Below are 26,388 nucleotides of genomic sequence, written 5' to 3' on the forward strand. Positions count from 1 at the left end.
ATTACTAAGCCAATAGCAAAAAATTCCAATAAAAATTCTCACACTTTGACACCGCACCATTTCAAACACTTGCGAGCAAAAAAAAAAAAAAGTAGCAATACAAAACTCCGATCCCATGCAAATCATCCAATGACCTCTTCTCCATCTTCTTCCACCACCCTCCACCACCACCACCACCGTCATGCAGACTCCAACCCCCTATTGCCGCCGTCGACACCACGCTCGCCAGCCCACGCCGACGAATCCCAAGAAAACACCCTATTACACGCCATCGAAATCGAGGCGCCGCTCGATGAGTCTCCCGGCACGTCCGTGCCTCCCTTTTCTTGGCAGAAGCTTTGGAAATTCACGGGGCCCGGGTTCTTGATGAGCGTCGCGTTTCTTGATCCGGGGAATTTGGAGGGTGATCTCCAGGCCGGCGCGATCGCGGGGTATTCGTTGCTGTGGCTGCTGTTTTGGGCTACCGTTATGGGGCTGTTGATACAGTTACTGTCGTTGAGGCTGGGGGTGGCGACGGGGAGGCATCTGGCCGAGATATGTCGGGAAGAGTACCCTTTCTGGGCGGGGCTGATGCTGTGGTTCATGGCGGAGGTGGCTTTGATCGGGGCGGATATCCAGGAGGTGATCGGCAGTGCGATTGCTATAAGGATACTTAGCAATGGAGTGTTGCCTCTTTGGGCTGGTGTTCTCATTACTGCATGTGATTGGTAAGCTTATTTTTTTTTCCTTCGATCTATTAATGCTGTTTTTATTAGGTGAAATATTGATACACATAATTTAGTTTCTTGAATAATATCGAATCTACATCAAATATATATTCAAGAAAATGCGTGTAGGGAGGCCATATAGTAGCTTTATAAAGTACTGGGCTTAATTAATGAATTAATGGTCCCTAGCTTAATTCAACTTTTTTCTTGTTTAATATCTAATGGATGTGCTGCTGTGTCGTGTACAGTTTCATCTTCCTTTTTCTGGAAAACTATGGATTCAGAAAGCTTGAAGCCTTTTTTGCTGTGCTTATAGGAAGCATGGCATTATCTTTTGCCTGGATGTTTTTCGACACAAAACCAAGTGGCCAAGAACTTATAGAAGGTATTTGTTTCACCTCCAATCTTCCATATATCATATAATATTTCTTGTAAAATTCTCTTCATTTTACAAGTCGTTAATTAACGATCTGTTGTAGGAATTTTGATACCCAGGCTCAGCTCCAACACAGTTCAACAAGCCGTAGGGATCATAGGTTGTGTCATAACGCCTTATAACGTTTTCCTATATTCAGCTTTAGTACAGTCTAGAAAGGTGGACTCCAAAAAGAAAGGGAGGGTTCAAGAGGCCCTCAACTACTACACATGCGAGTCCTACGTCGCGGTATTTGTCTCCTTTGTCATAAACTTGTTTGTCACAACAGTGTTTGCCAAGGGATTCTATGGTACGTCACAAGCTAGGACGATAGGCTTGGTAAATGCTGGAGAATACCTTCAAGAAAGATACGGTGGCCGCGACAATCTCGCGATTCTTTACATTTGGGGCATCGGTCTTCTGGCCGCTGGACAAAGCAGCACTATGACGGGGACATATGCTGGTCAGTTTATTATGGGTGGCTTTCTGAACCTGCAGCTGAAAAAATGGCTGAGATCATTGATCACCAGAAGTTGTGCCATTTTGCCGACGATTATTGTGGCCGTTGTTTTCAATCGCTCGGAGGAGTTGCTTGATGTTTTGAATGAATGGCTTAATGTGCTTCAGGCCATGCAAATACCATTTGCAGTTATACCTCTTGTCCACTTGGTGTCAAATGAACAGATTATGGGTGGATTTAAGATCGGAACTAGTTTGGAGGTATGCTTTAATTTTTGGTTAATATTATTGCCATCTACTGCTAAAAAGGTCGTGACATATATATCCATAGTCGAGTCAAGCGCAAGTAGTATATATCATGTTCGAACTTGAAGGCATAGATAATGACTCGTGCTGAGTTTGTCACCATTATCATTATTAAAATTTTGTAATTGCATGCTAACACGACATATAGATTTTGATAGAACAACATGCTACAGAATTTATACCACACGAAGCAAAACTCATTATTACCTTGTTTTTTCAGAGGACAGCTTGGGTTGTGGCTGCGCTGGTAATAGCAATAAATGGATACATTTTGGTTGATTTCTTCATATCAGAGGTTCATGGATTGTTGTTTGGTATAGCAGTGTGCGTGGTGGCGTCTTTGTACGTGGCGTTTATCGCGTATCTTCTATTTCGCGGCACCAAACTCGTTTCCTGCTTCGGTTCCCATGGTTTTGCTTACACTATAACAACTTAACTAGGCCATATTCAAAAAACCAGTGAAGAATTGTGGCCATATGCAGTTAGTTACACCATAAATACATACATGTAGGATTAATTTCCATGAGAGTATAGATAGAATCCAGAATATATCTTTTTTTGACATGTATCTACTACTCATTATTGTACTTAATGTGTACATGGAGGTGGAATGTTATACTATAGTTTCGATTTTTTTTTGGCTACAATGTGTAACTTTGTTGTATAATAATCGTATGTTAGATGGTGATTATTACTAGTTAGCTAGGTGTTGACGAATCAAATATAATATATGTTTATGAATATTATTTCAGAACTATTGATTTACTTTAAAAGATGTTGACTCACATGAATAAGATGTTTATTGGCTTATGTGGAGGTTAAATCGAAGGCTATGCGTGAAAGGCAGACAGAAATATTGATTTACCTACACGTTAGAAATGTATGTCTCATGATCAGTTGCATCTCGATCTTGTACGATTAGTCAATCGGTCCAAGATTTAGTTTGGTTGCAAAATTAAAATTTTAAGGATCTTTACCAAATCAACGACCCTTTTATTGCATGTCCGTTTTTAAATATATGAAATTTCGTTACAACATCTGTAAAATAGAATTATGGTAGAAAAAAAATTTGCTATCTATATTATATGGAGATTAGTTTGACGAGTGCAAATTAATTATAATATGTTTGAAGAAATAAAATAAGTGAACATCTGGTTTAAAATAAGATTATTCATTTATATTAACGCAGTAACGCTAATATCAATAAAAATAAAATTAAATTGTTTTATCTTTTAAATTATATGGATTAAATATTTATAGTTGCTAATTTTTAATTTTTTTTTATAATGCGGAAATTGCTTCTCATAAATTGTAAATTGATGCCATAATTGAAAGGGATTCTTACGAGCTGTAATATATAATATATTCTTCTACTATTCCACCATGCACCTAATGGTAATCGGTTAATTATATACTGATAATAATCCTTTCCAATAAATAGAAATAATTATTCATATCTACTTTGTCCCAGTAAATTACCCGTAGAAATCTCGGTTCTCTTAAGATTTTTATTCGATTTTTTATTATAAAAAAACTGTTTTATCGAAATAGTCTTGAGTTTAGAGTTTTAATTATGAGTTAAAGTACGTAGATAGTCTCGATAGATTTCCCCAAATCCATTGTAAAAAATATTTTTTTTTATTGGTGATTCAAATAAGAAACTCGTTTTATAAAATTGACCCGTAAAATTGTCTCAAATTTTATTAATTCAGAAAATATGTCACATAAAAAAGTAATACGAGTATTGAAAATCATTAGATTTAAATTGTTGAATATAAAATGAAAAACACTTTTTAAAAAAATTTCAAACTTCAGAATAAAGCATAAAAAACTGTTATGTATTAATGTATTTTTGGAAGTTAATATATTAATGTTCTGACTAGTTATTTCATGGAAAAATAATTAAATTTGTACTAAAAAAATAAAAAATATGTTTTTTTTATGGGAATGGTCGACTCGATTTATATGACTAAACATTTAATGTAACGTCTCTAAAATTTTTTTGTGATAATTTAAAATATTATTTTCAACATCTCTATTCAATGTTTTTAGTTAGTGTAATTGAGTCTCGAATTCATATTTCCTCTCAAATATATGACATTTGATGAACTACGTGACATCGATACATGTATTAATTTATATATATATAATTTTTTTTGAAATATATATATATATATATATATATATATATATATATATGACTTTTCAGCTGCCCAACAATATTTCCCACATCGTCTCCAACCACTAAAACCCGGTATCGGGTTTTAGTTTTTTTTTTTATTTTTCGCATAACTAAAACACGGTACCGAGTTTTAGTGGTCGGAGACGAGTTGAACATCGTTGGTTGGGCATAGGGCTGTAAACGAGCCGAGCCGGCTCGAAAAAATATTCGATTCGGATTCGAATTTTTCGAACTCTAGCCGAACTCGAACTATTATATGAGCCGAACTCGAGCCTAAAATATTTTGTTCGAATGTTCGCGAGCCGGCTCGGGAACCTTTATATAATATATATATAATATTTTATATAATATATATTATATAAAATATTATATATATTATAAATAATATTATATATATTATATTATATATAGATAATATTATATAAATATTATATAATATATTCGAACCGAACTCGAACTCTATATCGAATCGAACTCGAGCCGAAAATAAAAAAATTTCGAGCTTCGAGCCGAACTTCGAATGTCTCAATTCGAACTCGAGCTCGAACACTAAAATTTTGCTATAATTTGGCACGGTTCGATTCGTTTACAGCCCTAGTTAGGTAGCTGAAAATATATATATATATATATATATATATATATATATATATATATATATATATATATATATTTGTTTTTTATATCTATGAAACTAAGCGCAAGTTTTTTTAATTTTTAATTTTTATATATATTATTAAAGAAAAGCCCCAAATAAAACCCTTCCTAATTCCGAGCATCACAGACGCGCTTGTTGGGTTCGTAACGGGGATGGAGCGAAAAATCCCTCAAAACCTTTATCTTCCGTCGTCTCAGCCGCCGGAACATCATCTCCCCCACCCGTACAGGCACCCCCTTCTCTCAGAAACTTTCACACACAATCCTTTGTTCCAAAATTCCGATATTTCAATTGAATCAGCCTTTTCAAACCTGACCATCTCCCCAGATTTTCGATCTCATGGTCAAATGCCGTCGTCTCTAGGTCCTCCGCCTACCCATGATGGCGTTTCATCACCTAACTCAAATTCTTTTACGACGTTTTTCGGAGAAAATCAGCAGCCTGCATTCCGGGCTTGGGCTCACAGTAGTAACAATGGTGGGGCCAATGGGCCTTCATTTCTCGGGGCTCACCAAGATCTCCATGTGGGCCCGAAAAGAACAGAATTTTATGGTAGTGGCCCGTTTTTTGCTGCAGGTGACCATCCCCTGAAATCGATGTATCATCAAAGACGAGATTTTTCCGATGCTGCTCCTCGCGGTTGCGAGTTCCGTTACTTGCATGGCAAGCAACTGTTATCAAGAAAAGCCGACTTCGGTTTTCCAATTTCACCCTCTCCAGAACAAGGCAATTTTCCATTACCTAGTAGTTTTGAGGGCCATCAATTAAGAACCTTTTGTAGTCCCAGAGCTAGTGTGTATAATAAACAGCATTTGGGCCAATGGCAGCAAGAATTAACTGTGGAAAACTTGAGGGGTAAAATTGTCCCATTAGCAAGAGATCAGCTATGGAGTGATATTTTGAAGTTGAAATTGGAGGAGGGAATGGATGAGCGGGAAATTGAGACTGTTTTATCTGAAGTGATGGAATTTTTATATGAGCTGATGAAAAATCAGTTTGGAAGTCAATTTTTTGAGAAACTGTTTGTGTTCTGCAATGAAGAACAAAGGACTAGGATCATTTTTGCCCTCACAAAATTCCCGTTTAAGCTCATTAATGTTTGCGTCAACTCAAATGGGTATGAAACTATGAATCCACGAATTTTTTTTAACTTGTTAAGTTTTTACGTATACAATTGTGGTTTATATTTTTATATTGAATGTGGTTGTTGTTCAGGGCTAAAGCCATGAACACGCTGCTAGAGAAGCTAACGTCGTCGCAGCAAATTTCTTTGGTAATGTCTGCCCTTAGCCCTGCTGCTATTGCTTTGGCTAATGACCCCAGTGGCCAGCATGTTTTAATATACTGTGTAAAACACTTCTCTGGAGAATATAATGAGGTAATGAACAATTTTATGTGCATTTGATTCTTTGTAAGTAAGCGAATGATAAGTGCTGCCTTTCTAAAATGAGATTAGTAAGGTTCATCTGTTGACTGGCCAATCCTTAGTTAAGGCATTGGTTGGGCCTTTGATTTCTAATTGTTATAAAGTCGATATAATTTAAGAATGGAAGATAGACATGTAGTTAAAACTTAATCAATTCGTTGTGAATATTGGTGGTGCTCAATCATGGAGTCGCTTTTGTTTTTCACAGGTATTCAGTAGCATATTTAGATCACTATATGTGATTCATTTACTAGCCATATTTGTTGTTATGGGATAGTGTAACTTCTTTTTTTTGGAATTTCCTACTATCTGTCACGCCTTGAGACATCAGTTGCGAATATTTGGTGATTTTAAATTATTTGACTTTATGGATGATAATGTCAAGTTTGATGATCGTTTTACTTTTATTGCTTTTCAATTTCGTGAAAATGATCGTCCATTGAAAGTAAAGTACTTCGCAAATAGAAGTTTGTCCAATCGGAAAACACGTTATATCTGTGGTTTACTTTTTGGTCTTAAAAGTATTCAAAAGTTGATACCGATTCAAGAATCTTATGGTTCCATCCTCTGATTCATAAACAAAGATGAATGGAGTTGACAGACTTTCATTAAATGAACAGGTTACGACTAAGAAACAATTTTATGTGATACCAAGAATGTAGCTTAATGCATGCATAAACATAGACTCTCCTGGCTCTTGTTTACATCCCAATAAATTAGGATAAATGCATTCCAAATGGAGCATAGCCAGTTCGTAATACCTCCTTCAATCCTCACCTGCTCCCTCCACCAAAAAAAAAACTTGATAAAAACTGTTGAAGGAAAAAATGGCTGTCGTGCTTTGCAGCCCATAGGATTTGATATGTCTGGACCCACTATGGTAGCCTGAGACTAGATTTTTGTAGATAGTAACGAAATTTGGATATTTAATTGCACGGAAATATTTTTTAAATCGGTCATTTATTCATTTCCGTGACACCATCCAAGACCAATTCACTGGCAGCACGATTTTAAAATGGCTCATTCATGTATACTTGGTTAACAGGCTCCCACACATGTAACACTTTACCATGATATACAACTGCAAATCTTTGTTTCTTATTCAAAGTATACAAACTTCCTAAATTTTCTTTACATGTTTGATTTGGAATACTGTTATCTCATGACCTCTTGCTGCTACAAAAAGGTTGGTTGCATGGCCTTAGGAGCTGAATAGATATTGCTATATAACTACGATCATTCAAAAGTTTGAAATGTTTTTACTAATAAGTGTGCAATAACGGAAACAAAGCTGTCCACGAAATATCACAAAGTACTCAGGAATCATTGTTGATGGCTTGATGACCATATAATTACTTAAATTTTCTCCTTTCTGAGATTTATTAATTTAAAACCACTAGTATTGGCATAAATTATTTTGATCAGCTGGATCAGCTATTGAACATTGGATTTCACTTGGCAGCATCTTTTGAATGAGATAGCAGATAACTGCTTAAAACTAGCAACCAACAGAAGTGGGTGTTGTGTGCTTCAGTCATGCGTGGAAAACCATCACGGAGAAGCTAGAGAACGATTAATAAGTGTGATAATAGCTAATGCCGTGCACCTGGCTGGAGATCCCTTCGGGTTTGATGCCAAAAACACCTTTAATTATTCCAAGTATGCCAAGTTTTATATTTTGTTGCAATGTCTGACACTATATTATTTAATCTTGTCTAGCAACTATGTGGTGCAACATCTTCTTGGATTGAGGATACCCGAAGTTGCAGCAGATCTTTATAAACGATTCCAAGGATATTTTGCATCTCTCTCGTGCAATAAGTATGCTAGTAATGTTGTGGAAAAAATTTTGTTTCATTCTGGAGAAATGTTTGCTGCTTCAATAACAATGGAGCTTTTAACGAGTCCCTATGCTGCAAAGCTTTTAGTGGATCCTTTTGGGAATTTCGTCATTCAGTCAGCCTTGAAAAATTCTAAGGTCAGATGATCTACTTTCCTTGAATTGTCAATTTTTTCATAACATAATGATTTATCTCTTGTAGTGTGACCATGTTTAGTTTAATACAGCAGCTACCCAAAGTTTAAGTGTTGAAATTCTTTTCATTGATCGTGCAACTATAAATTGTCTAGTTAAGCTCGAGCCAATGCCATAAAAATTTACAAGCTCTAGCTTATGTTTTACGAGCTCATTTCGAAGGCTCTGGGTCATGCTTGAATCAGAGAAAACGAGCTTGATACCATAATAATTTTTATAATGATAACCAATTTAATGTTATTACTATTAAATAGTTCATTTATAAAATTAAAATTGTGCTCATGATATTTCAAAAACTTGCAGAGGTTCATTTTTAGTTTTAACAGTTTATTATTACCAGTATGGTGTCTGCTACTTTAACTGAAGATTTCATTCAGATGGCAACCAACAAATTGCCACCGGGTTAAAACTTTATGCATCATTAGAACAAAAGAAATCTTGAGGATAGCAAAATGTTAAGGACATATTTAGCGGTGCTTCAGATTTGGGTGAATGATGAATCCATTCACTGCCCTTATGGCTGGTTTATGCTCTTTTCAAGAAGTGCACTCCCTTTGTTCTCGATATCGTACATAAAACATGTTCTCTTCAACACACAATCCAATTCACATTTCATTGTTTGATCTAGGAAGATTTAGCTTGAGCTTTGAGTTTATGTTCTATCTTACTTCTTATTGTGCAAGAGTAGGGACACGCCCATGATGCTCTGAGGAATTTGATCCAAGTGAATACAGCATCCATGCAAAGCAATCTCTATGGAAGAAAGATCCTTGAGTATCTGGAAAAAAGTAGGCAACGTAATGCATAGTACGTGCGCAAATGAAAGGTGGAGGCACGTTCGGATTTGTTTATTTTCATTAGTTCCAAAACGTTTTGGCATTGTTTTTGTGTAGGTAAAAGCATTAGGAGTTGGTTACCAGCAGTTTCATGTGATTTTCGTCACCTCATATTTATGAGTTTACTGAAGGTAGCAAGGTAGAGAAACACAGAATGATGTTGTTTATTTGATGTTGTATATTTGCTGGCTGAATTAAGCTGCCTGCATAATTGTGAATTCTTTCTCAGGATATCAAACAAAGGAATCGAAATATTATATTTCTAATTGAAATGAAAAATTAACTCCACAAACGTATGGAAGGAAACCAACATATCTTTAGTTTGTGTATATGTTTCTTTTATTATTATTTTATTTTGTGGTTTTCCAAAATTGAAAAAAAGAGATATATAGTGAACCATTATTGCATCTAATGCCTCATCTATTCTTTGTCCGTGGACAAGCTGTCATGTACAATACGTATGCATAATATAAATATTAGTACTTGAATCTAATAAAACCATTCGACTATATTTTATATTACAAAACTCAATATGTAAAATTTAGCAATTAAAATTTAATAATTTGATCGGTGAAGTAAATGCCACGAGCTTTTCAAATATATGCTAATTGCGATTACTTTAACAAATACACTAATATAAACTTTTTTTAAAAAAACATTTCCGAACGCTACCTGAGTCGTCATCAAGTTCTATTCTTTAATATTTATTCAACTACCAATATTTGAAAGTTAGGTTGGGTGGAACCATAGTTGATATAAATAATTAGTCACAATCAAGTCGTCTATTTAATTCTTAATCCAATCACATTCTGTTGAAATTGTGCATATTGATTGAAAGTAACTAAATAATAAAGAAACTCGAAATGGAGGATGTTGTTTCGATTAATCCTAGGATCGAGTTGAGTATCACCAATCGAGAGATCAAATATTTCTGGAAACAGAGGAGATTGATAGAGGAAGATCACCTCTACGCTGCTTTGAAGGCTGCGGCTCGTATACGCACTCGCAGTCTCACGGTATATGATCATCTGAATATACATACATATAGTTTCAAGTTCACTTAATTTTACATATGAATGTGTAGTGTGATGAATACCTGCGATTTGAAGAGTCCTTGGAGGAGAAAACGGAGCACGAAATCGCGATGGACACGAAGATCTGGGGTGAAAAATATGAGAACAAAGATAAAGAGATCATAAGAGTGGGAATAAAGGACTGGTAGGTTAGAGTTTAGATAATGTTCTGAGTTTAAGTTTCACAAATGACATTTTGGGAATGTGCAGGTGGACTAAGAGCAAGTATGCATATCTAAACGAACCGGTCATCGAAAACCCGAGAATACGGTCCAGCACTAGTTATCTTCCTCAGTTGTTGCATCGCAACAACTCTGCTTCAGCCTGATTGTAAATGATGTTCGATACATTGGACTTTGGTTATCAAAGTTAATGTTTTGATGTGTTCTTTTTTAATGTTTTCATTGTCACTCGGTGTTGGTTCTGTTCGTTTAAATTGTGTGTACAAGTAATAAACATGAAGTCCGATCCAATATTCGAAAAGTCCTATGTGTATCCTTCGAATGATTTAGCTATGTTGTTTATCAATCTCTGTTTGTTTTAGTGGTGTTCCACATGAGAAAAAAACCCAAGAAACAAAAAATATTCTACTTTTCCATTTTAAAGAACACCTAGGAACCCACACAGATTTTTTTTTAATTTAAAAACAAAAACAAAAACAAAAAACAAACCTCTATAATGTTGTCTTAAACTAGTCTAGTTCCAATTTCCAAAGGTGAAAAGCAATTGGTTCGAAAATCACCCATGTGTTTTCCGAACGTCCACCAGAACACATTTGGGCTGGGCCGTATTAAAAAGATGAAAGTATCTTGCAGTAGGACCGAATGTCTCGAAAAGATACCAATTTATGGGCTTTTTAAATTTAATTCGGCCAGCCTTGGTATTTGATTGATATGGGGCTTGTTGAGCCCAATACACACGTGTGGCTTCATAGGTTAGGTGATGGTCATTATTTATACGCCTTTTAAAAAAAATCACATTTTATTAATTTTTATCCAAAATTGATAGAGCGGAAAATCGGAAACTTAGCTGATGAGGGGAGATTTACATGAAAAAACCTTAAAATAATTTGCAGCTAATAAGAAAAGGAAAATATATTATTTCTACATGCTTGTGGACACACAATGATTGAGTTATGGAAGGATTAGTATTTGCATCCGTTGCCTTCAGATTTATCTTATCTATAACATGTTATACTCCAAATTTGCAATAATAATTTTTTTAAAAAAAATGAATTTACGTACACCGCGCCAGTCGTAGACATATAAAAATCATTTTGGCTTTAATTAATTGAATTTCCTTACTCATCCTTATACACACACGTACGTAACGTACGTGCCTACATACATGCACACATATGTATCATAAAATTTTCTTGAAGAACTAAATTGATATCAAATCTTAGCTTATCCTTCAAAAAAGATAATTAGACATAAAGCCATTCAGTGGACGACAGCCTTCCACCAATATTATTGAGCTAAGAAATAAAGAAAGTTATTTTTTCCCAGAAAATATAAACAAAATTTAGTTTTTGGAATCGAAAAAAGTATGTTTTACGTCCTTTTTCCTTAAAAAACACATGTACATATGTTTTCACACTAAAACAAATTATTGTGACAGTCATATAAATTGACTTTACCATTTAATTATTTCAATTACCGTAATTTTGTCAAATCTATTAATTCCCATCACTGGATTATAAGCCTTTGGTCAAACAACTTTGCAAATTATCCCCCGCCCTTTGCGCCACCAGAGTCATGACTAATGGTATCTTTTCTTGACCTTTCTCTTATTATTATTACTATTATATTTTCAAAAAAATTTAATATTATTATTTTTATCTCAATACTTTGACTTTTGCTCTTATATATATACAACCCACACACATATATATATATATATATATAACATATTAAGGTAAGTGTAAAATAAATATTATATATCATTAATATTAATTATATTAAAATCATATATTTATATATATATATATATATATATATATATATATATATATATATCTTTTCTTGGTCTTCTCGTGAAATCTGTTTTATATTTTACTGTATCCCACATTTCTATATTTTTTTCTGAATTTTAAAATTTTATTACATTTTTATATTTTACGAGTCCTCCTCTGTGTAGAATATAGAAATTCAAATTTTTGTTTCATCAAGTATTCTTGAGTTATACAATTGTTGGAGTCAGAAATAATTCAAGTATCCATACTTTCAATTTATTATTGTTGTACTTGTGGGTCATACATATATTCCATAAAAAATATAGAATTATTTTTTAAAAAAATTAAAATAAAAAGTTAATAATTTTTAAAATTGAAATGATAGGAGTGAAAAATGAAATATAAAGAAATGTACATATATATACATATATACTAAAACCGTGTTGTTAGTTCGACGAAATAGATGTTGTTTTAATAAATCTAAAAATACGTTATGACTCCATATAATTAATATCAGAATTCCTTTATATTATATATTCAACAAAAAACTATAGATATTTTTTGTATAAAAAATTATAAATGTTTAAGTATATCATCCCAAGTTCATAATAGCATTTGTAGAAATAATTAATAAGAAGGGGATAATGAAGAAAAGAGAGTGCATGTGAACCTTGTTTTTACTCATTTGGCTTTGTACGTGCCATATGATTCTATGGACTCTCTCTATCTCAATCCTTGCGTCGTTGACTTTGAATAAAGCATTTATGGTAAAAAGTTTCTCAGTTTACCATATTCATCATAAAATATTATGTATATATATTTAAGAGTAACACTTTTGTTACATAGTCTCATTCGTGAGACGGGTCAATCCTACCCATATTTATAATAATAAGTAATACTTTTGAAATAAAATGTAATACTTTTTAATGGATAACCCATACAAAAAACCCGTCTCAAAGAAATGACCCTTGAGACCGTTTCATAAGAATGTTTGTCAATATTTAAATGGTGTATCACTTTCTATTCTATTAAGTATAATTTTAGTTCGTGAGGTAATTATAATTCCATAAATTCGACTATGAAAGAGGATTATTCACGAACGAACAAATAAATCCTCGTAAATTTGTTTTTATTAAATTTATAAAATCCAATTTTTACACCATACCAATTACCAAGTAATTAAATTTGACAACCTTTGGAGTCAAAGAGGAAAAAACCATTTTGAAACTGAAGTTACAACAGCGACTCCCTCTTTCACCTGCCAGATGGGGTTCCACAATTGGATAGGTACTTCATGTATATATATAAAAATACATATATATTTATTTATTGTTTAGATGAATTTGGATGCTCTTTCGGCTGAAAATACATTATCATAAGTCGTGCATTTTTTTTTTATAAGATGATGAGATAATCGTCTCAATTTATTCAATAACGTTTCAAATTTATCAGATATCACGTGAGATCTAAAAAATGAACACCTAATCATCTTGTATAAAAAATACATAAAAATAAAATAGTATTTACAACTTTTAAATATAAATAAATAATTATAGAAGTTACAAACATTACTTAAATACATAATGCATTTTTAACGAAATAGAGGATCCAAATCCTCGTATAGATTAGGAATTAATACATGGCTCCATGCCTCCATTTTCCTTCCAGTAACAAAATATAAATATTAAATATTATTATCGTTCATTGGAATATATATTAATTTTGATATCTCAGTTGGTTTTTAATAAATTAGCATCGTCCTTGCAATTATTTTTTGGAACCCATTGTGTTTAATTAGTTTATTTGGAAAAATAATAATAATGAGATCTCATTCATGAGATCGATTGTTCATATATCGGAATCATTAATATCAATCATAAATATTCATTTTTAAGCTTAACTTGATCTAAACCGTGACCCAGCTGTATATATCCTCTGATTTCAAAATTTAAAATTAAATTAAATTACAGGATTAAATTTAAATAATTTGATATCAAGTATGTATGCATTGAATGTAAAAGTATATAGATAGTTAATTACAATTAACAGTTCGTTGGATTCAAGTAAAATCGCACTCACTAGCTAGCACCACCACCACAACAATAATTAAATGTTTAATTTTACTAAAACGTGGAACAACCAATTCTATATGTGCATCTTATTAGCTCCAAATCCAGTGTCATTTTCACTAAAAATAAAGTCACGGTACCTTTTTTATATTTGAATAAATTGATCAAGTAAACAGGCATTTTCCCTTAGTGTAGAATATAAACACAGATCTCATGCTTCATGTATAAGATCGAATAATATAGTTGTACATATTAAAGTAGGAACTATTTTTTCAAAAAACAATTGTAAAATAATTTTTTTAAAAATTGAAATTTTGGAGAGAAAAATAAATACATAAAAAATACTATGATAATATAATAAAGTATCTAGTTAGTTTGATAAGATGAACGTTGTTCTAAGGAAAATTCAAAATTACATCATAACTTTATATACTTAGTATAAAGTAGTGTTGTATTATAACAACCAGTAATCCGCGCACATTAAAATTAAAATTCACATATAAATAATTTATGTTACGTTTAAAAATAAATAAACATTTTCATATTTTTGAGTTTAAATATTTAAAATTAAAAGGAGATAATTATAAAATTAAATAATAAATTTATTAAAATACAAAATAATTATCATTTTATAGTTTATTTATTAAAATAACGAAGATTTTGTTCTTAAAAATACGTACATTAATAGATAATAGTTAATAATATAGTTAATAATGGGACATAATATTAAAAACAGTGCACCGTTTGGATTTTTTTCCACAAATAGAAAAATATAAAGAATAATAAAATCTAATATAAGCAAAATGAAATGAATTCACCCTACGATAATTTTTAGTTGTACTCAGGCATGCTATACGTGATAAATTACTCGAGTGGGGAAACAATTAAATCTCGATTCTATTTCGGCTAACCACACTCCATTTATAAAGTCAAATTCTAAAGTTACTTTGACTCTATACTTTTTTTTTCTTTCTTTAGAATACTACTTTATCCCAAAATTCGGGTTCACACAGACTTATATACTGTCTCGTGAGTAAAAATGATCATTTATTTTATTTATTTATGAAAAATTTGTACTTCTCATTTTTAATATATTGTTGTTTATATATGAATAAATTCATGAATTGGTAACGTAAATAATTCGTTTGTGACGTATTAATCTACTATGATTATCTATGATCTATGGAGTGTCTACGGAAAATTCTTGGAAAAATTTGGACAAATAACATTCTTCAACTTCTATTTAAAAAGAAAAAAAGAAAAACAAAAAACAAAGATTAAGTTTCTGTTTTTATAATGAAATACACCTTCAGTGTGTGTATATAACACGTATTATTATTTTTTGATAAATGCATATATATAATTGGGGGACAAAGGAAAATGTTTTGCTTCTTCTAAACGTAAGCAGCTGGCTTTTTCCCTTTCCTCTTTACTTTCTTTTTGCTGAGTGAGTGTACAACTATACGTATTCCTTCCCAGTTGCTACTTTCACTCTGCATTTTGATTTTTTTCACTCGAAAACAAGGTCCCGTTCTGTAAGATTGCTGCGACCATGGATAGAAAGCAAGGATTTTTCTCGGCTTTGAAGGAGGAAATGGTCCGGGGGCTGTCCCCGGCTCGGTCGCGGAGGAGCCGGAGCATTTCACCTTCGGGCTCGGGGCTGCTAAGGCGGAGAAGTAGAGGCGGTAGTGTGGGCCCGCCAGAAATGTTGGTATTGAGATCGGGAGGCATGAGGTCCGGGCTTGAGACGCTCTCGCCGTTGAGGGAGGGGCCGGATCCAAACGGGTCGGATTCCGGGGACCCGAGGAACGAGAGTTGGGCGCATTGGCTTTGTCGTGCTCCTCCGGTCTCAACTTCCGGGCCGGGTTATTCGAGGTCCGATCTGAGGCTGCTTCTCGGCGTTCTGGGTGCGCCGCTCGCCCCTGTGTACGTCACCAATAACGACCCATTGCCTCACCTCTGTATTAAAGGCACCCCCATTGTTAGTCATCTCTCTCTATTTGGTTTCAGTTTCTTTTCATTTTTTTCGTATTTATTTAGTTGTATTTATTTTTTCTTTTTCGGTTATATCCCTTTTTTTCGGCACTCGCTTGCTTTGCTGTATTAAATTTGTATTGACTGAGAAATGGTTGGATTGGAAGAGAATTGTTTTTCTGTGCCTCATGAACGAAAAAGAAGTTGTCTTGCAAGTTTTTTTATTGTTGTTTTTGGAAAGCCAATATGTTTTTATCTTGTTCTGTTTCTTTCTTTCTGCATATGATTTAGATACGTTCGGGAGCAAGAGAGATTTGTGGATGGGATTCTTAAACTATTTACAAGCTTGCTTGAAATCCTTTTTCGTTGAGATTATACTATTAGATTGGTGAATTTTTATCCTTTTATTGTTCTAATGTATGTACGTGAGTGACCTGTTAGGACGTTGCTGGAAATACCGAAAAATATTCCATCTTGCTGGTTTTTATTTATTTATTTAAGTTTGATTTAATCTCCAATTCTGTTGAAATAAAGTATGATAATTAGTTTGCACGGCTCATGGTGGTCTTTGTTGGGATTCTGGCCAGTATTTAATGTTTAAATGTTCCTAACATGGATAACTATTCTTGTGGAAATGCCATCCAGGAAACTTCTTCTGCCCAGTACATATTGCAGCAATATCTAGCCGCAACTGGAGGGCAGAAGCTTCAAAACACAATACAGAACGCTTATGCAATGGGTAAGGTCAAAATGTCGGCATCTGATATAGAGACCGCCACAAAGATAATCAAGAGCAAGAACTCCGCAAAAGCAGCAGAGACAGGTGGATTTGTGCTCTGGCAGATGAATCCCGACATGTGGTATGTTGAGCTTGCACTTGGATGCAGCAAGGTTCATGCTGGTTGCAATGGGAAGCTAGTGTGGCGGCATACTCCTTGGCTTGGTGCACATGCTGCTAAAGGGCCTGTTAGACCACTTCGTCGTGCCCTTCAGGTAAGATTTTTTTAATTGTTGATGATGGACTATTTGTGAAATCAAGCTGTAAAGTGTGTTGATTTTGACTTCTTGACGTAAGCATTGATTGCGGCATGTGTTAAAAAATCAATTGTCTCCAAAGCTTGTGCCCATGGGAGGTGGCGATACAATGAATTTTAACTTTAACAGCGGGCCAGACTTAAATGAGTTTCATGGCTTTCTACTCTTAGGGTCTTGATCCAAGGACGACAGCGAACATGTTTGCTAGTGCTAGGTGCACAGGAGAGAAGAAAATCGGTGGAGAGGATTGCTTCATTCTCAAGCTCTGTGCCGATCCTCATACGTTGAAATCTAGGAGCGAAGGACCTGCAGAGATCATTAGACATGTTCTATTCGGTTACTTCAGCCAGAAGACGGGTCTCCTTGTGCATTTAGAAGACTCCCATTTGACCCGCATCCAATCCAATGGAGGAGATGCTGTGTATTGGGAGACTACTATCAATTCATTTGTTGACGACTATAGACCCATCGAGGGAATCATGATTGCTCATTCTGGTCGATCCGTGGTTACCCTCTTCAGGTTTGGTGAGACAGCAATGAGCCACACTAAGACTAGAATGGAAGAAACATGGACCATCGAGGAAGTCGCGTTCAACGTGCCAGGTCTATCCATGGACTGTTTCATCCCTCCTGCAGAGATAAGATTCAGTTCTGTGAGTGAAACTTGCGAACTACCTCAAGAGGAGAGAGTGAAGACTGCATTCGCAGCTGCAGCTTATCGAACCAAAGTTGCTGCATTGGGGAAATCGAGTCATGGCAATGACAACAACATTACGGTGAGGATGAACCGATAAGCGACGAGGTAGCCAACTTCCCGGGAAAGGTAAACTTAGATGCTAGTTTCATGGTACAAAGAGACTGACAAACTGAGCTAAATTAGTTTATCTTGTTCTGTATATAAGTTTGAAACAAGTCGAAGTCTCTATTCGGTGGGAATCAACTTTTTGAATGTTATAGTATAAATTTACAAGGATCATCATATACTTTGTTTCATAGCTGCACAAAATTCCATAATAATAAAGACATGAACTTGTATATTCTTGAATTTGCGATATCATTCAAAATATTTGATTCATATTGGTTTTTGGCATGTGTTTTTAAAAATGACTCCGTGAATATGATGAAAATCTATTAAAATATTATATGCAATGTTCAAAAATTAAATATATTAATTTAATGAATAAAAAACACATTGATTTTCCACAAATTGAATATCCCAAATTTGACCTTAATTTTTACACCATTTTTTCACATAATGTTCATGCCATTAATACTTATTATTCATAATTATTGGACGATATAATAAATATACAACGCAAAAATTTTATTCACTATTCATACTTTTAAAATTATTATATATATATATATATATAATCTGAATATAATCATGAAAATCTGGAACAAATGACATAGCAAATTAGAAGAGCCCAAAAAACGTCCAAAAATAAATTAAAGTCGTCCTCATGCCGGAAGCAAAACAAAGGAGCAAAGCGGTATAGGACTTAAAAGGTGTGGTGGTGGCAGATTGAGCGGAGCAAAGCCAATTAACTGGTAGCAATTATTCAAGTAAGGGTGTTCACCGAGCTGAAATCGAAAATTCGATTTGAACTGAACCGAAAAACCGAAAAAATTTCGGTTTTAACCGAATCGAACCGTTAAATTCGGTTCGGGTTTTCGGTTTAATTATTCAAGGGATTCATCTGTACGTGTTTCTCCATTTTTGGTCCATTTGAGGAATTCCTCCAATGCAGCATTAATTATTGAATGGGAATCTGTATGTGTTTCTCCACTCTTGGTCGATTTGAGGGATTCCTCCAATACAGCATTAATTTGAGACTTCAACCACGGTAAAAATTCTTTAAATAATTGACCAAGAAGCACTTGTGCCACCATTGCCTCCACCACAATGACAGCTGCATTATGGATACATAGCAAATACATTTATGAGAATCAGGCCAGAAATATATAGTTTATGATCATCTTTGTGACGACCAAAGTTGGAACTAATTAAGTGGGAACCCGCTTCTTGGTTTTTTACTTTTTTAAAGAAAAAAAATAATAATGATCGGAAAAGAAAATTTGAAGCATATATATATATAGCTAATGACTAACCTCCAGGAACAACACAAGAAGCATGGTATCTTAGTGGTCCGAGTTCCCTCTCGTCTTTGTCCAAACTCACGGGATTTTGCATGGTCTGCGTAGGCATGCCACCAGATATATATCAATCAAAGGGAATTGATATTCAAGCATTACACCCTCAAAATTGCATAAAAAACGAGAGTCCACAATATGCAAGAAACTTGCAAAAGCTAGCTTATTGACGAGAGAATTGCACAAGGTAGGTGATATAGAAACCTCATCGATTGTTTGACACAATTTTATTTTATTTTATTTTTTTTGGGACATAATATAAAGGCATTTTCATTATAAAATAAGATTATGTCGATATGGTCAACATTGCATATTCATTAGATGCAATTCACCTGGCTTCAATGGTAATGGTGACTATCTATGGCAAAGCCAAATATTTATGACAAAATTTTTACATGATATATAGGAGCTTGACCAAGCCTTTTTCTCATATCTGTTTATGCAATTCAAGATCCGTCTTTTGATTTTTGATGAAGAAGAGACCGACTCATTAGGTAAATTAGTTAATATTGCCGATTGCTAATAAATTTTTTAGGCTAGCTCGAGCAGACAAAAGCTCACTTCAACTTGGGTCACTCACCCAAGCAATGCATATCTAGAGTCTAGTGATATGAACTGTTCGAGAGCTCTTAATCTTTTCGTGTCGACTTTCTGCGGGCTAGAGCTAACGGTGTTGGTGTAAGAGAGAAAGAGAGATGACATACAGAGATTGTGGGTAAAGGCTTGAAAGCTATTCTCATTTTAATGGTTTCTTCATTTGATATTCCACCGGATTGGTTTGTCCTTGTCTTAACTTGGCCAGAGTCATCCACGTCCAAGAAATCATTATACTCGCTCCCAGTTTTGAATGTACCTGGTAGAGTTTCAATGAAAGAACATTAGAATTTAAATGCATGGAAATCATTATACTCGCTCCCAGTTTTGAATGTACCTGGTAGAGTTTCAATGAAAGAACATTAGAATTTAAATGCATGGAAATCATTATACTCGCTCCCAGTTTTGAATGTACCTGGTAGAGTTTCAATGAAAGAACATTAGAATTTAAATGCATGCATGCATGCTCTTTGCTAAGTACTCGAACATTAATTTTACAACATTCTTGAAAACAATTAGTATCATCAGGTCAGAGCACCTCCGAATCCACTGCCAAACTCGAAACCTGTTGTTGAAGGTAAAGATATAACCGCTTTAGCCAATTTTGCTCCAATTTCGTGAAAGGACAGAGATCCGTACCTCTGAAATGACAAGCATATATGCCGTAAATTCTAAAATTATTTAGCTAAATTATGTTAACCCATTCACATTCACATTCACTTGGCGTGGTTGATATATGGTGGGGATGAAAGGGTTACCCATGGAACATTCCGAACAACGCAAGTCACAACGCCTCCAACAGGGGAAAGTCTAAGCTGGCCAAAGGGTTGTGCCCTCTTCCATTCACTGTGCGACACATGTCAACCTCCTTTTAAATGAATTATAATGCAAATCGTGTATATTTTTTAAATAAATAAATAGATTTCCTTAACCATGGTTAGCTTGGGTTAGACCTAACTTTTGATTTCTCATTTATAGCGCTCACAGCTCTCATCTCCCCTCCTCCCGCTTCACCTCCCCAAAAATAATTTCAGGATCTTGCTCTGGAATAATGCCTTCGATGGAATTACAACAAAGTTCATTTACAGCTTTATTCACTTTTAATGATGCATTTCACTCGAATCAGATTTCTCATCCCATTTGTTGCCCATGATCGAGAAATCGGGTCAGAATTCGGTTGCCGCTTCAAAGCCTGGTTCGTTTCCCTTTTTCCACGCCGGAAGGGAAGAAACCCTGAAGAAATCTGAGCTCAGGTAATTGATTATGTGATTCGTCATATCTCGGATCCTCATCCCTCCATTCAGATTTAGATCTAGGCATGTTTACTTCACATTTTTAAAGTCTCTTTTTTTTACCACAGCAGCGGCCAACCACCGACCGTCCCACCATCGTCTCACCGCCACCGACCGTCGCCTGTCACCATCGGTACTTTATGTGAAAGATATCTCTCATTTTAATCAGTTGAATTCATTATGTATGAAATTTTGTATTAATTTTACTTGAAAATTAAGAAATATCTCCACACCTGGTTTTTTACTTCACATTATAATGTCGGTTTTTTTTACCACACATGGTTGTCTTTATTGTTTCTCAAAATTCATTAAATAAATTAATTAATATGTTGATAAGTAGACCTTATCCAACACATCCATACAAAAATCGTAATTTTATTAGTTCTCGTTGAACAATATTGAATAGGTTAAATGAAAATAATTTATTTTCTATATTAGTTTCACCAATTTTGTGACTAAATTTGTGATGGATTAGAATTCTTTCAAAGATCACTCGATGCATTTCCATTTCCAAACAGAATGGTTGTGTTTTATAATGAATGTGAGTTTATTTTCTCAATATTAATTTTTCTTTCCATATTCTTACCTGTAAATAGTTATATATTGATGTCTACAATATATATATTAACTTAATTTGAGATATCATATATTAACTATTAATATATTATCAAACATTTTGTATTTAGTTGAAGTTTTGTTTTTGGTGCCGGAATGACAGTTTTCGAAATTCCTTCCATCAAACGAAAAGAGACCTGAATCACGCCGGATGGTCCTGAATCGTGCTGGTAGTTCTCTGGGCTTCTATGTTTTTTTCGTTGTCATAGTTTTCTTGGAGTATATAACCAAATGATATTGATTTGAAGAAATATGATACAATGTTTTTAAAACATCCTTTCAACAAATAGATAGTAACAATACTTATCAATACAACTAGGAGACTTGAGCATTTAGAATGTTTTTTTTTTCTTTTATTCTCTTAAGTTTAGCTTGATTGAATCATAAGCTCTATTTATTCGAATTGGATCAGTATCAACTCATGCTTTAGATAGTAGATTGGGTATCTTGTTTCTGGCCTTGACGGTTACCAATTTATATGAGTTGATTTTTCACTGTGATTGTATATCTTGTTTCCTTTTTTGTGGATCTAGATAGTAGATTGTGTATCATGTTTCTTTTTTCTGTCCTTGATGGTTACCAATCACAAAGCTATATATATATATATATATATATATATATATATATATATATATATATATATACATATTCATTTTTTCGCTTGTATTTATTTTTTAATCTTAAAATTTGTGTCCAAACTGCTCTGGAACTATACAGATTTCCTATCCACTCTGCTGCGACACTTTTTTTAGTATATTTTTTGTTCCTGTTTGAAGGTAAGCATCTCCAAGGACTGGATACTCCGGAGCGGTTGGTAATGAAGGACAATGATGAGATACATCCAATGGAGTTCAAAATGAGAAGAGCTGAGAGATTTGTAATATAATTTGTTTGTCAAGAAATATGATCCCTTTTGATATTATTTTCTTTAGCTAGCCGTTTATTCACGTCCGTGTATTGGATTTTTGTTGAATGAATTCTTGGATCATATTGGTTCATTTCAAATCCCAAAATTATTTATCAATTTTGCAATGCATAAATTCGGTCCTACTCATTAATTAATATTTGTAAGTAGTTGTGCTCTGTAAAATGAGCAAAACTGAAGCAAAAGCCAAGCCAAATGCTGCTTCTCTCATGCTTACAGAAGCTTAAGTAGCTGTGCTTTGTACTTTAACAACTGAAGATCTGCAATTGTATGGTTTCTTTATGCAGAATGTTGCGGCCTTATTAGTTTTGGGATTGTATGCCCGTATGGAAAATGAAAATAATTATCGGTTCTGTATGTCTTCATTAATGCTCCCCTTGTGTTCGATGATTTTGTATTTAAGATGTTACCAAAAATTGATCCAGAAAAGCATTGTGACTACAAGACAAAGCCGCACAAATTTAAAATTAAAATGGTCTAAACATTTCGATTAAGCTCGAATTCAATAGTGGTTACCAGAAAGAAAAAAAAGTAAGCTGTCCAACCATTTCCCTCACCCAAAATCAACAAAAGAAAGTCAAGGTTCAAGCTAAATAAAGTTTCTTTTCTCACTCGAGAGCTGAGAAGTTTTGGGTTGGGTTCTTGCTATTTCTTTACCTATATACAACACAGCATCAGAACATACATTTGGACTGAAAAAAATTGGAAAATGCACGCCTCTGTTTCATTGCAAATTCCAGAACAGAAATTGGAGTGAAAAAAATTCCATACACTTCCAACTAATTTATAAAAGTAAATTCCAAAACAGACATTTGGATTCCAGAACATAAATCCAATACAATTCCAACTATTTCTTAACCAACTTTTGACAACTTCTCCATTAAGAATCCAAAAATGCTCTTGCTAAACAAGAGGATGTTCTTGGCGACGAGACGACTGCTTAGCACCACAGTGGGTAAGCTGCTGTTCTTTCTCCTTTCTTGATCTATTACCAGCTCTCCTGCCAGCTGCCAACATCTCCATTCTCTCCCAAAAACCAGAATTCACAAAAGCAACTAGTTCCCAAAAAACTCTCGCGACTATAACAATTCTGAAAAGACCAACACATCAAATGAGATATCAATTCAAATGAGAGGAAACAAAGTCACACAATTGGTTTCAAATCTCTTCTCCCAAAAAAACAAGAATTCATGAAACCGACTAATTCCAGCGAGGAAACAAAGTCACAAGGAAATGGAAAAATCAATACTGAAATAACCACAAAAACATGTATTGCAATCATTTAAAAGAATATTATGTTGAACATTTCAACTCGGGTGCACAAATTTGTTCAAAACCAAGATCATGAAAACAGTGCACTTACGCAACACAATAACCAGCAGTAGCAACTGAGAAAAGGAGATTACATATGACAACAAATGCAGGATCATCATGTGCCCACTGATTCTTTGTTCAAAACCAAGATCAAACCAGAGTTCACGAAACCGGCATACATTCTAGCGCAAAATACCATAATTCACGAAAACAATTATGAAAATACCAACACAGCAAAAACAAATCTTTTACACCAACCTCATCTTTATTATTTTAGCTTAAATACAAAATAAAGAAGCAAAAAAATTACCTTGAGAAGTCGAGACATCGCAGCTCTTATATCGAGCTATTATGATTACTATCATTGTGTCCCTAAAAATATTTTTTTAAAAAAATGAGATAAATTTATAAACAATTTAAATATTCTTTAGCAATTTTTCTTACTTGGAATGAATGAAGATTCTCAAATTGATATGAGAATGAATTCATTTGGCCATGTGAATTTAAGTTTGTATCACTTTTCTGCATTTGAAATACACAAATAAATGTAAGATGATGAGAGAATTAGAGCACAGCAGCACCCATCATAATGAACCAGAAGCACTGTTGCGCTTTAGATAGAGCGCATCAGCACTCCATATGCGCAGCAGAAGCGCTTCCCCATCCTTTAAAAAAAGTTAGGTGTTCAATTAACCCAAGGCAAAAGTTAGTAACAACCCAATGATATATTTGGTTGACATGAAATTGAGATCCAGTTGATGCAAAATCAAAGGGATGATTAATATTGATTTGTGAAGGTGGGACAGTAGCATTTTGACGTCGTTGGCACTTTGTACTTTGAGAGGGTTGTGAACTTTGACATTTGCCTTTGGTTCCCCTTGCATCTATATCATACAAAATAATAATTTAAACATAAAAGAACTAATCCCCATAAATTAATCCCCATAAATTAATCTATTTACTCACTTTCACACGCAAAAATGCAAACATGAGTGTACATGACACTATTGGTATGCAAGCATGCATATATATATATACGTCCAAACATTTGCATACATAAATATTAATTAAAATTTTTATGTTAAATAATTGTTTTTAAAAAATTCGAAAAATCACTATTTTGAAATTGTTGTGGCTTTGTTTATATTGTTTGCAATAATTTAAAAACACAAACAAACATAATATAATTAATTCTTGTGCCAACATAGACATAATTTATTTGATATTATATTGAAGTAAATTGTCCATATAATAATATGGCCTGAAAAAAATAACAATAATGAACTCAAATAAGAGGATCTTATACTGTTATACATACAAAATAGAGGATTTGTCAAAGTTAATTTAATGAAATACGACCCGGTCGCTGCTATCAAATGTCACTAGCAGTTTCCCGTAATTAGATTAAAATGTTGTGCGACCTAACCTTTATGATGACAAAAATGACTGCACGCAAGCCCAGGTTTTGGTTGTTTCCTATTTCAGTTTAATTAGCATTTGGAAACTGAATAAAGACAATTTTAACTTGATATGTATACCTGTAAAACGCCTATTAATTACCTGTATAATTCTCAAAGTGCCCCCTTTAGGTTATTTGACCTAAATAAAATATATACTATAAAGAATAGGGAGTTTGGAAATAGCTGCAAATATTTTACATCATATATATACAAAAAATTTGTTGACGTTTTTTAATAAAACGTTCCATCAATTTAAAAAAATATAGCTTTGTGATGCTTTTTGCGACAGAAAAACCATCGCAAATCCAAATTTTTTTTGTTGTGTGATGATTTTGATCATACTTGAATTACTGTTTATGATACAAAGAAAGTCCTTGTAGTGATCAATAATAACATCACACACGAGAATCATGTCCCTTTGTAGTTATTAATATGGGTAATTATTTGGAGAGGACACAAAATGATAATGTTAAGCAACCAATCAATAGCTTTTGAGTCTGAGAATTTTCAAAGTTGATAAAAAAAATTGTGTTGCAAATTAAGAATTCCTCGACTGCCGCCGTTCCCTTGGGTAATTTTAAGTTTTAAGGGAAAAAACAATAATCCTCGATTACGTCACTACAAAAAAATTGCCTATTTAACCACGGTTTTATTAAAACCGTGGGTAAATAGCCACGGTTAAATAAAACCGTGGTTATTTAGCAACGATTTTTTAAAACCGTGGTTAAATTAACAACGGTTTTTAAAAACCGTAGCTAAATAACCACGGTTTGAAAAAACTGTGGCTAACCACGGTTTTAAAAAATCGTTGTTAATATAACCACGGTTTTATTTAACCGTGGCTACTTAACCATGATTTTAAAAAATCGTTGCTAATTTAACACGGTTTTAAAAACCGTTGCTATAAG

At 33.8% G+C, this 26,388-nt stretch overlaps 4 protein-coding genes and 2 long non-coding RNA genes across 6 annotated transcripts; 5 read left to right on the top strand and 1 right to left on the bottom strand.

The window, feature by feature from the left end:
• The first annotated feature begins 243 nt into the window (after positions 1–243).
• LOC140865972 (metal transporter Nramp2-like) lies at positions 244–2,426 on the top strand. Its single transcript, XM_073270823.1, has 4 exons — positions 244–707; positions 956–1,092; positions 1,187–1,842; positions 2,108–2,426. The coding sequence occupies exons 1-4, from the start codon at positions 367–369 to the stop codon at positions 2,321–2,323; spliced, it is 1,350 nt and encodes a 449-aa protein (XP_073126924.1). The 5' UTR covers positions 244–366; the 3' UTR covers positions 2,324–2,426.
• Positions 2,427–4,853: 2,427 nt separating this feature from the next.
• On the top strand, positions 4,854–9,257 carry LOC140866833 (pumilio homolog 15-like). The gene is made up of 5 exons (XM_073271887.1): positions 4,854–5,841; positions 5,940–6,102; positions 7,613–7,776; positions 7,870–8,128; positions 8,874–9,257. The coding sequence occupies exons 1-5, from the start codon at positions 4,877–4,879 to the stop codon at positions 8,991–8,993; spliced, it is 1,671 nt and encodes a 556-aa protein (XP_073127988.1). The 5' UTR covers positions 4,854–4,876; the 3' UTR covers positions 8,994–9,257.
• Positions 9,258–9,838: 581 nt separating this feature from the next.
• Positions 9,839–10,556, top strand: LOC140894401 (uncharacterized). Its single transcript, XM_073302911.1, has 3 exons — positions 9,839–10,037; positions 10,106–10,239; positions 10,305–10,556. The coding sequence occupies exons 1-3, from the start codon at positions 9,885–9,887 to the stop codon at positions 10,420–10,422; spliced, it is 405 nt and encodes a 134-aa protein (XP_073159012.1). The 5' UTR covers positions 9,839–9,884; the 3' UTR covers positions 10,423–10,556.
• A 4,975-nt stretch (positions 10,557–15,531) lies between these two features.
• LOC140866137 (uncharacterized) lies at positions 15,532–18,102 on the top strand. The gene is made up of 3 exons (XM_073271043.1): positions 15,532–16,098; positions 16,737–17,084; positions 17,297–18,102. Exons 1-3 carry the CDS (start codon positions 15,670–15,672, stop codon positions 17,918–17,920), a joined length of 1,401 nt encoding a protein of 466 aa, XP_073127144.1. The 5' UTR covers positions 15,532–15,669; the 3' UTR covers positions 17,921–18,102.
• A 1,136-nt stretch (positions 18,103–19,238) lies between these two features.
• LOC140860311 (uncharacterized) lies at positions 19,239–20,505 on the bottom strand. Its single transcript, XR_012143675.1, has 3 exons — positions 20,413–20,505; positions 19,985–20,133; positions 19,239–19,323 (listed from the first exon to the last, which is right to left on the bottom strand). It is a non-coding gene; the product is annotated as an uncharacterized lncRNA (long non-coding RNA).
• Positions 20,506–20,893: 388 nt separating this feature from the next.
• On the top strand, positions 20,894–22,702 carry LOC140867793 (uncharacterized). Its single transcript, XR_012145267.1, has 3 exons — positions 20,894–21,299; positions 21,885–21,951; positions 22,558–22,702. It is a non-coding gene; the product is annotated as an uncharacterized lncRNA (long non-coding RNA).
• The last annotated feature ends 3,686 nt before the right edge of the window (positions 22,703–26,388 follow it).

Source organism: Henckelia pumila, chromosome 4, assembly GCF_033568475.1.
Source record: "Henckelia pumila isolate YLH828 chromosome 4, ASM3356847v2, whole genome shotgun sequence".
Classification (NCBI taxonomy): Eukaryota; Viridiplantae; Streptophyta; class Magnoliopsida; order Lamiales; family Gesneriaceae; genus Henckelia; species Henckelia pumila.

What these genes read in the sequence shown, in the direction of transcription:
- LOC140894401 (XM_073302911.1), top strand. Translation starts at nt 9,885, where the DNA reads ATGGAGGATGTTGTTTCGATTAATCCTAGGATCGAGTTGAGTATCACC. An exon ending in TACGCACTCGCAGTCTCACG is followed by an intron (nt 10,038 to 10,105) that starts GTATATGATCAT and finishes ATGAATGTGTAG; the next exon opens with TGTGATGAATACCTGCGATT. An exon ending in AGAGTGGGAATAAAGGACTG is followed by an intron (nt 10,240 to 10,304) that starts GTAGGTTAGAGT and finishes GGGAATGTGCAG; the next exon opens with GTGGACTAAGAGCAAGTATG.
- LOC140865972 (XM_073270823.1), top strand. Translation starts at nt 367, where the DNA reads ATGAGCGTCGCGTTTCTTGATCCGGGGAATTTGGAGGGTGATCTCCAG. An exon ending in CTCATTACTGCATGTGATTG is followed by an intron (nt 708 to 955) that starts GTAAGCTTATTT and finishes TGTCGTGTACAG; the next exon opens with TTTCATCTTCCTTTTTCTGG. An exon ending in TGGCCAAGAACTTATAGAAG is followed by an intron (nt 1,093 to 1,186) that starts GTATTTGTTTCA and finishes GATCTGTTGTAG; the next exon opens with GAATTTTGATACCCAGGCTC.
- LOC140866833 (XM_073271887.1), top strand. Translation starts at nt 4,877, where the DNA reads ATGGAGCGAAAAATCCCTCAAAACCTTTATCTTCCGTCGTCTCAGCCG. An exon ending in TCTCTGGAGAATATAATGAG is followed by an intron (nt 6,103 to 7,612) that starts GTAATGAACAAT and finishes TTCACTTGGCAG; the next exon opens with CATCTTTTGAATGAGATAGC. An exon ending in CTGGCTGGAGATCCCTTCGG is followed by an intron (nt 7,777 to 7,869) that starts GTTTGATGCCAA and finishes AATCTTGTCTAG; the next exon opens with CAACTATGTGGTGCAACATC.
- LOC140866137 (XM_073271043.1), top strand. Translation starts at nt 15,670, where the DNA reads ATGGATAGAAAGCAAGGATTTTTCTCGGCTTTGAAGGAGGAAATGGTC. An exon ending in GTATTAAAGGCACCCCCATT is followed by an intron (nt 16,099 to 16,736) that starts GTTAGTCATCTC and finishes AATGCCATCCAG; the next exon opens with GAAACTTCTTCTGCCCAGTA. An exon ending in CACTTCGTCGTGCCCTTCAG is followed by an intron (nt 17,085 to 17,296) that starts GTAAGATTTTTT and finishes TTCTACTCTTAG; the next exon opens with GGTCTTGATCCAAGGACGAC.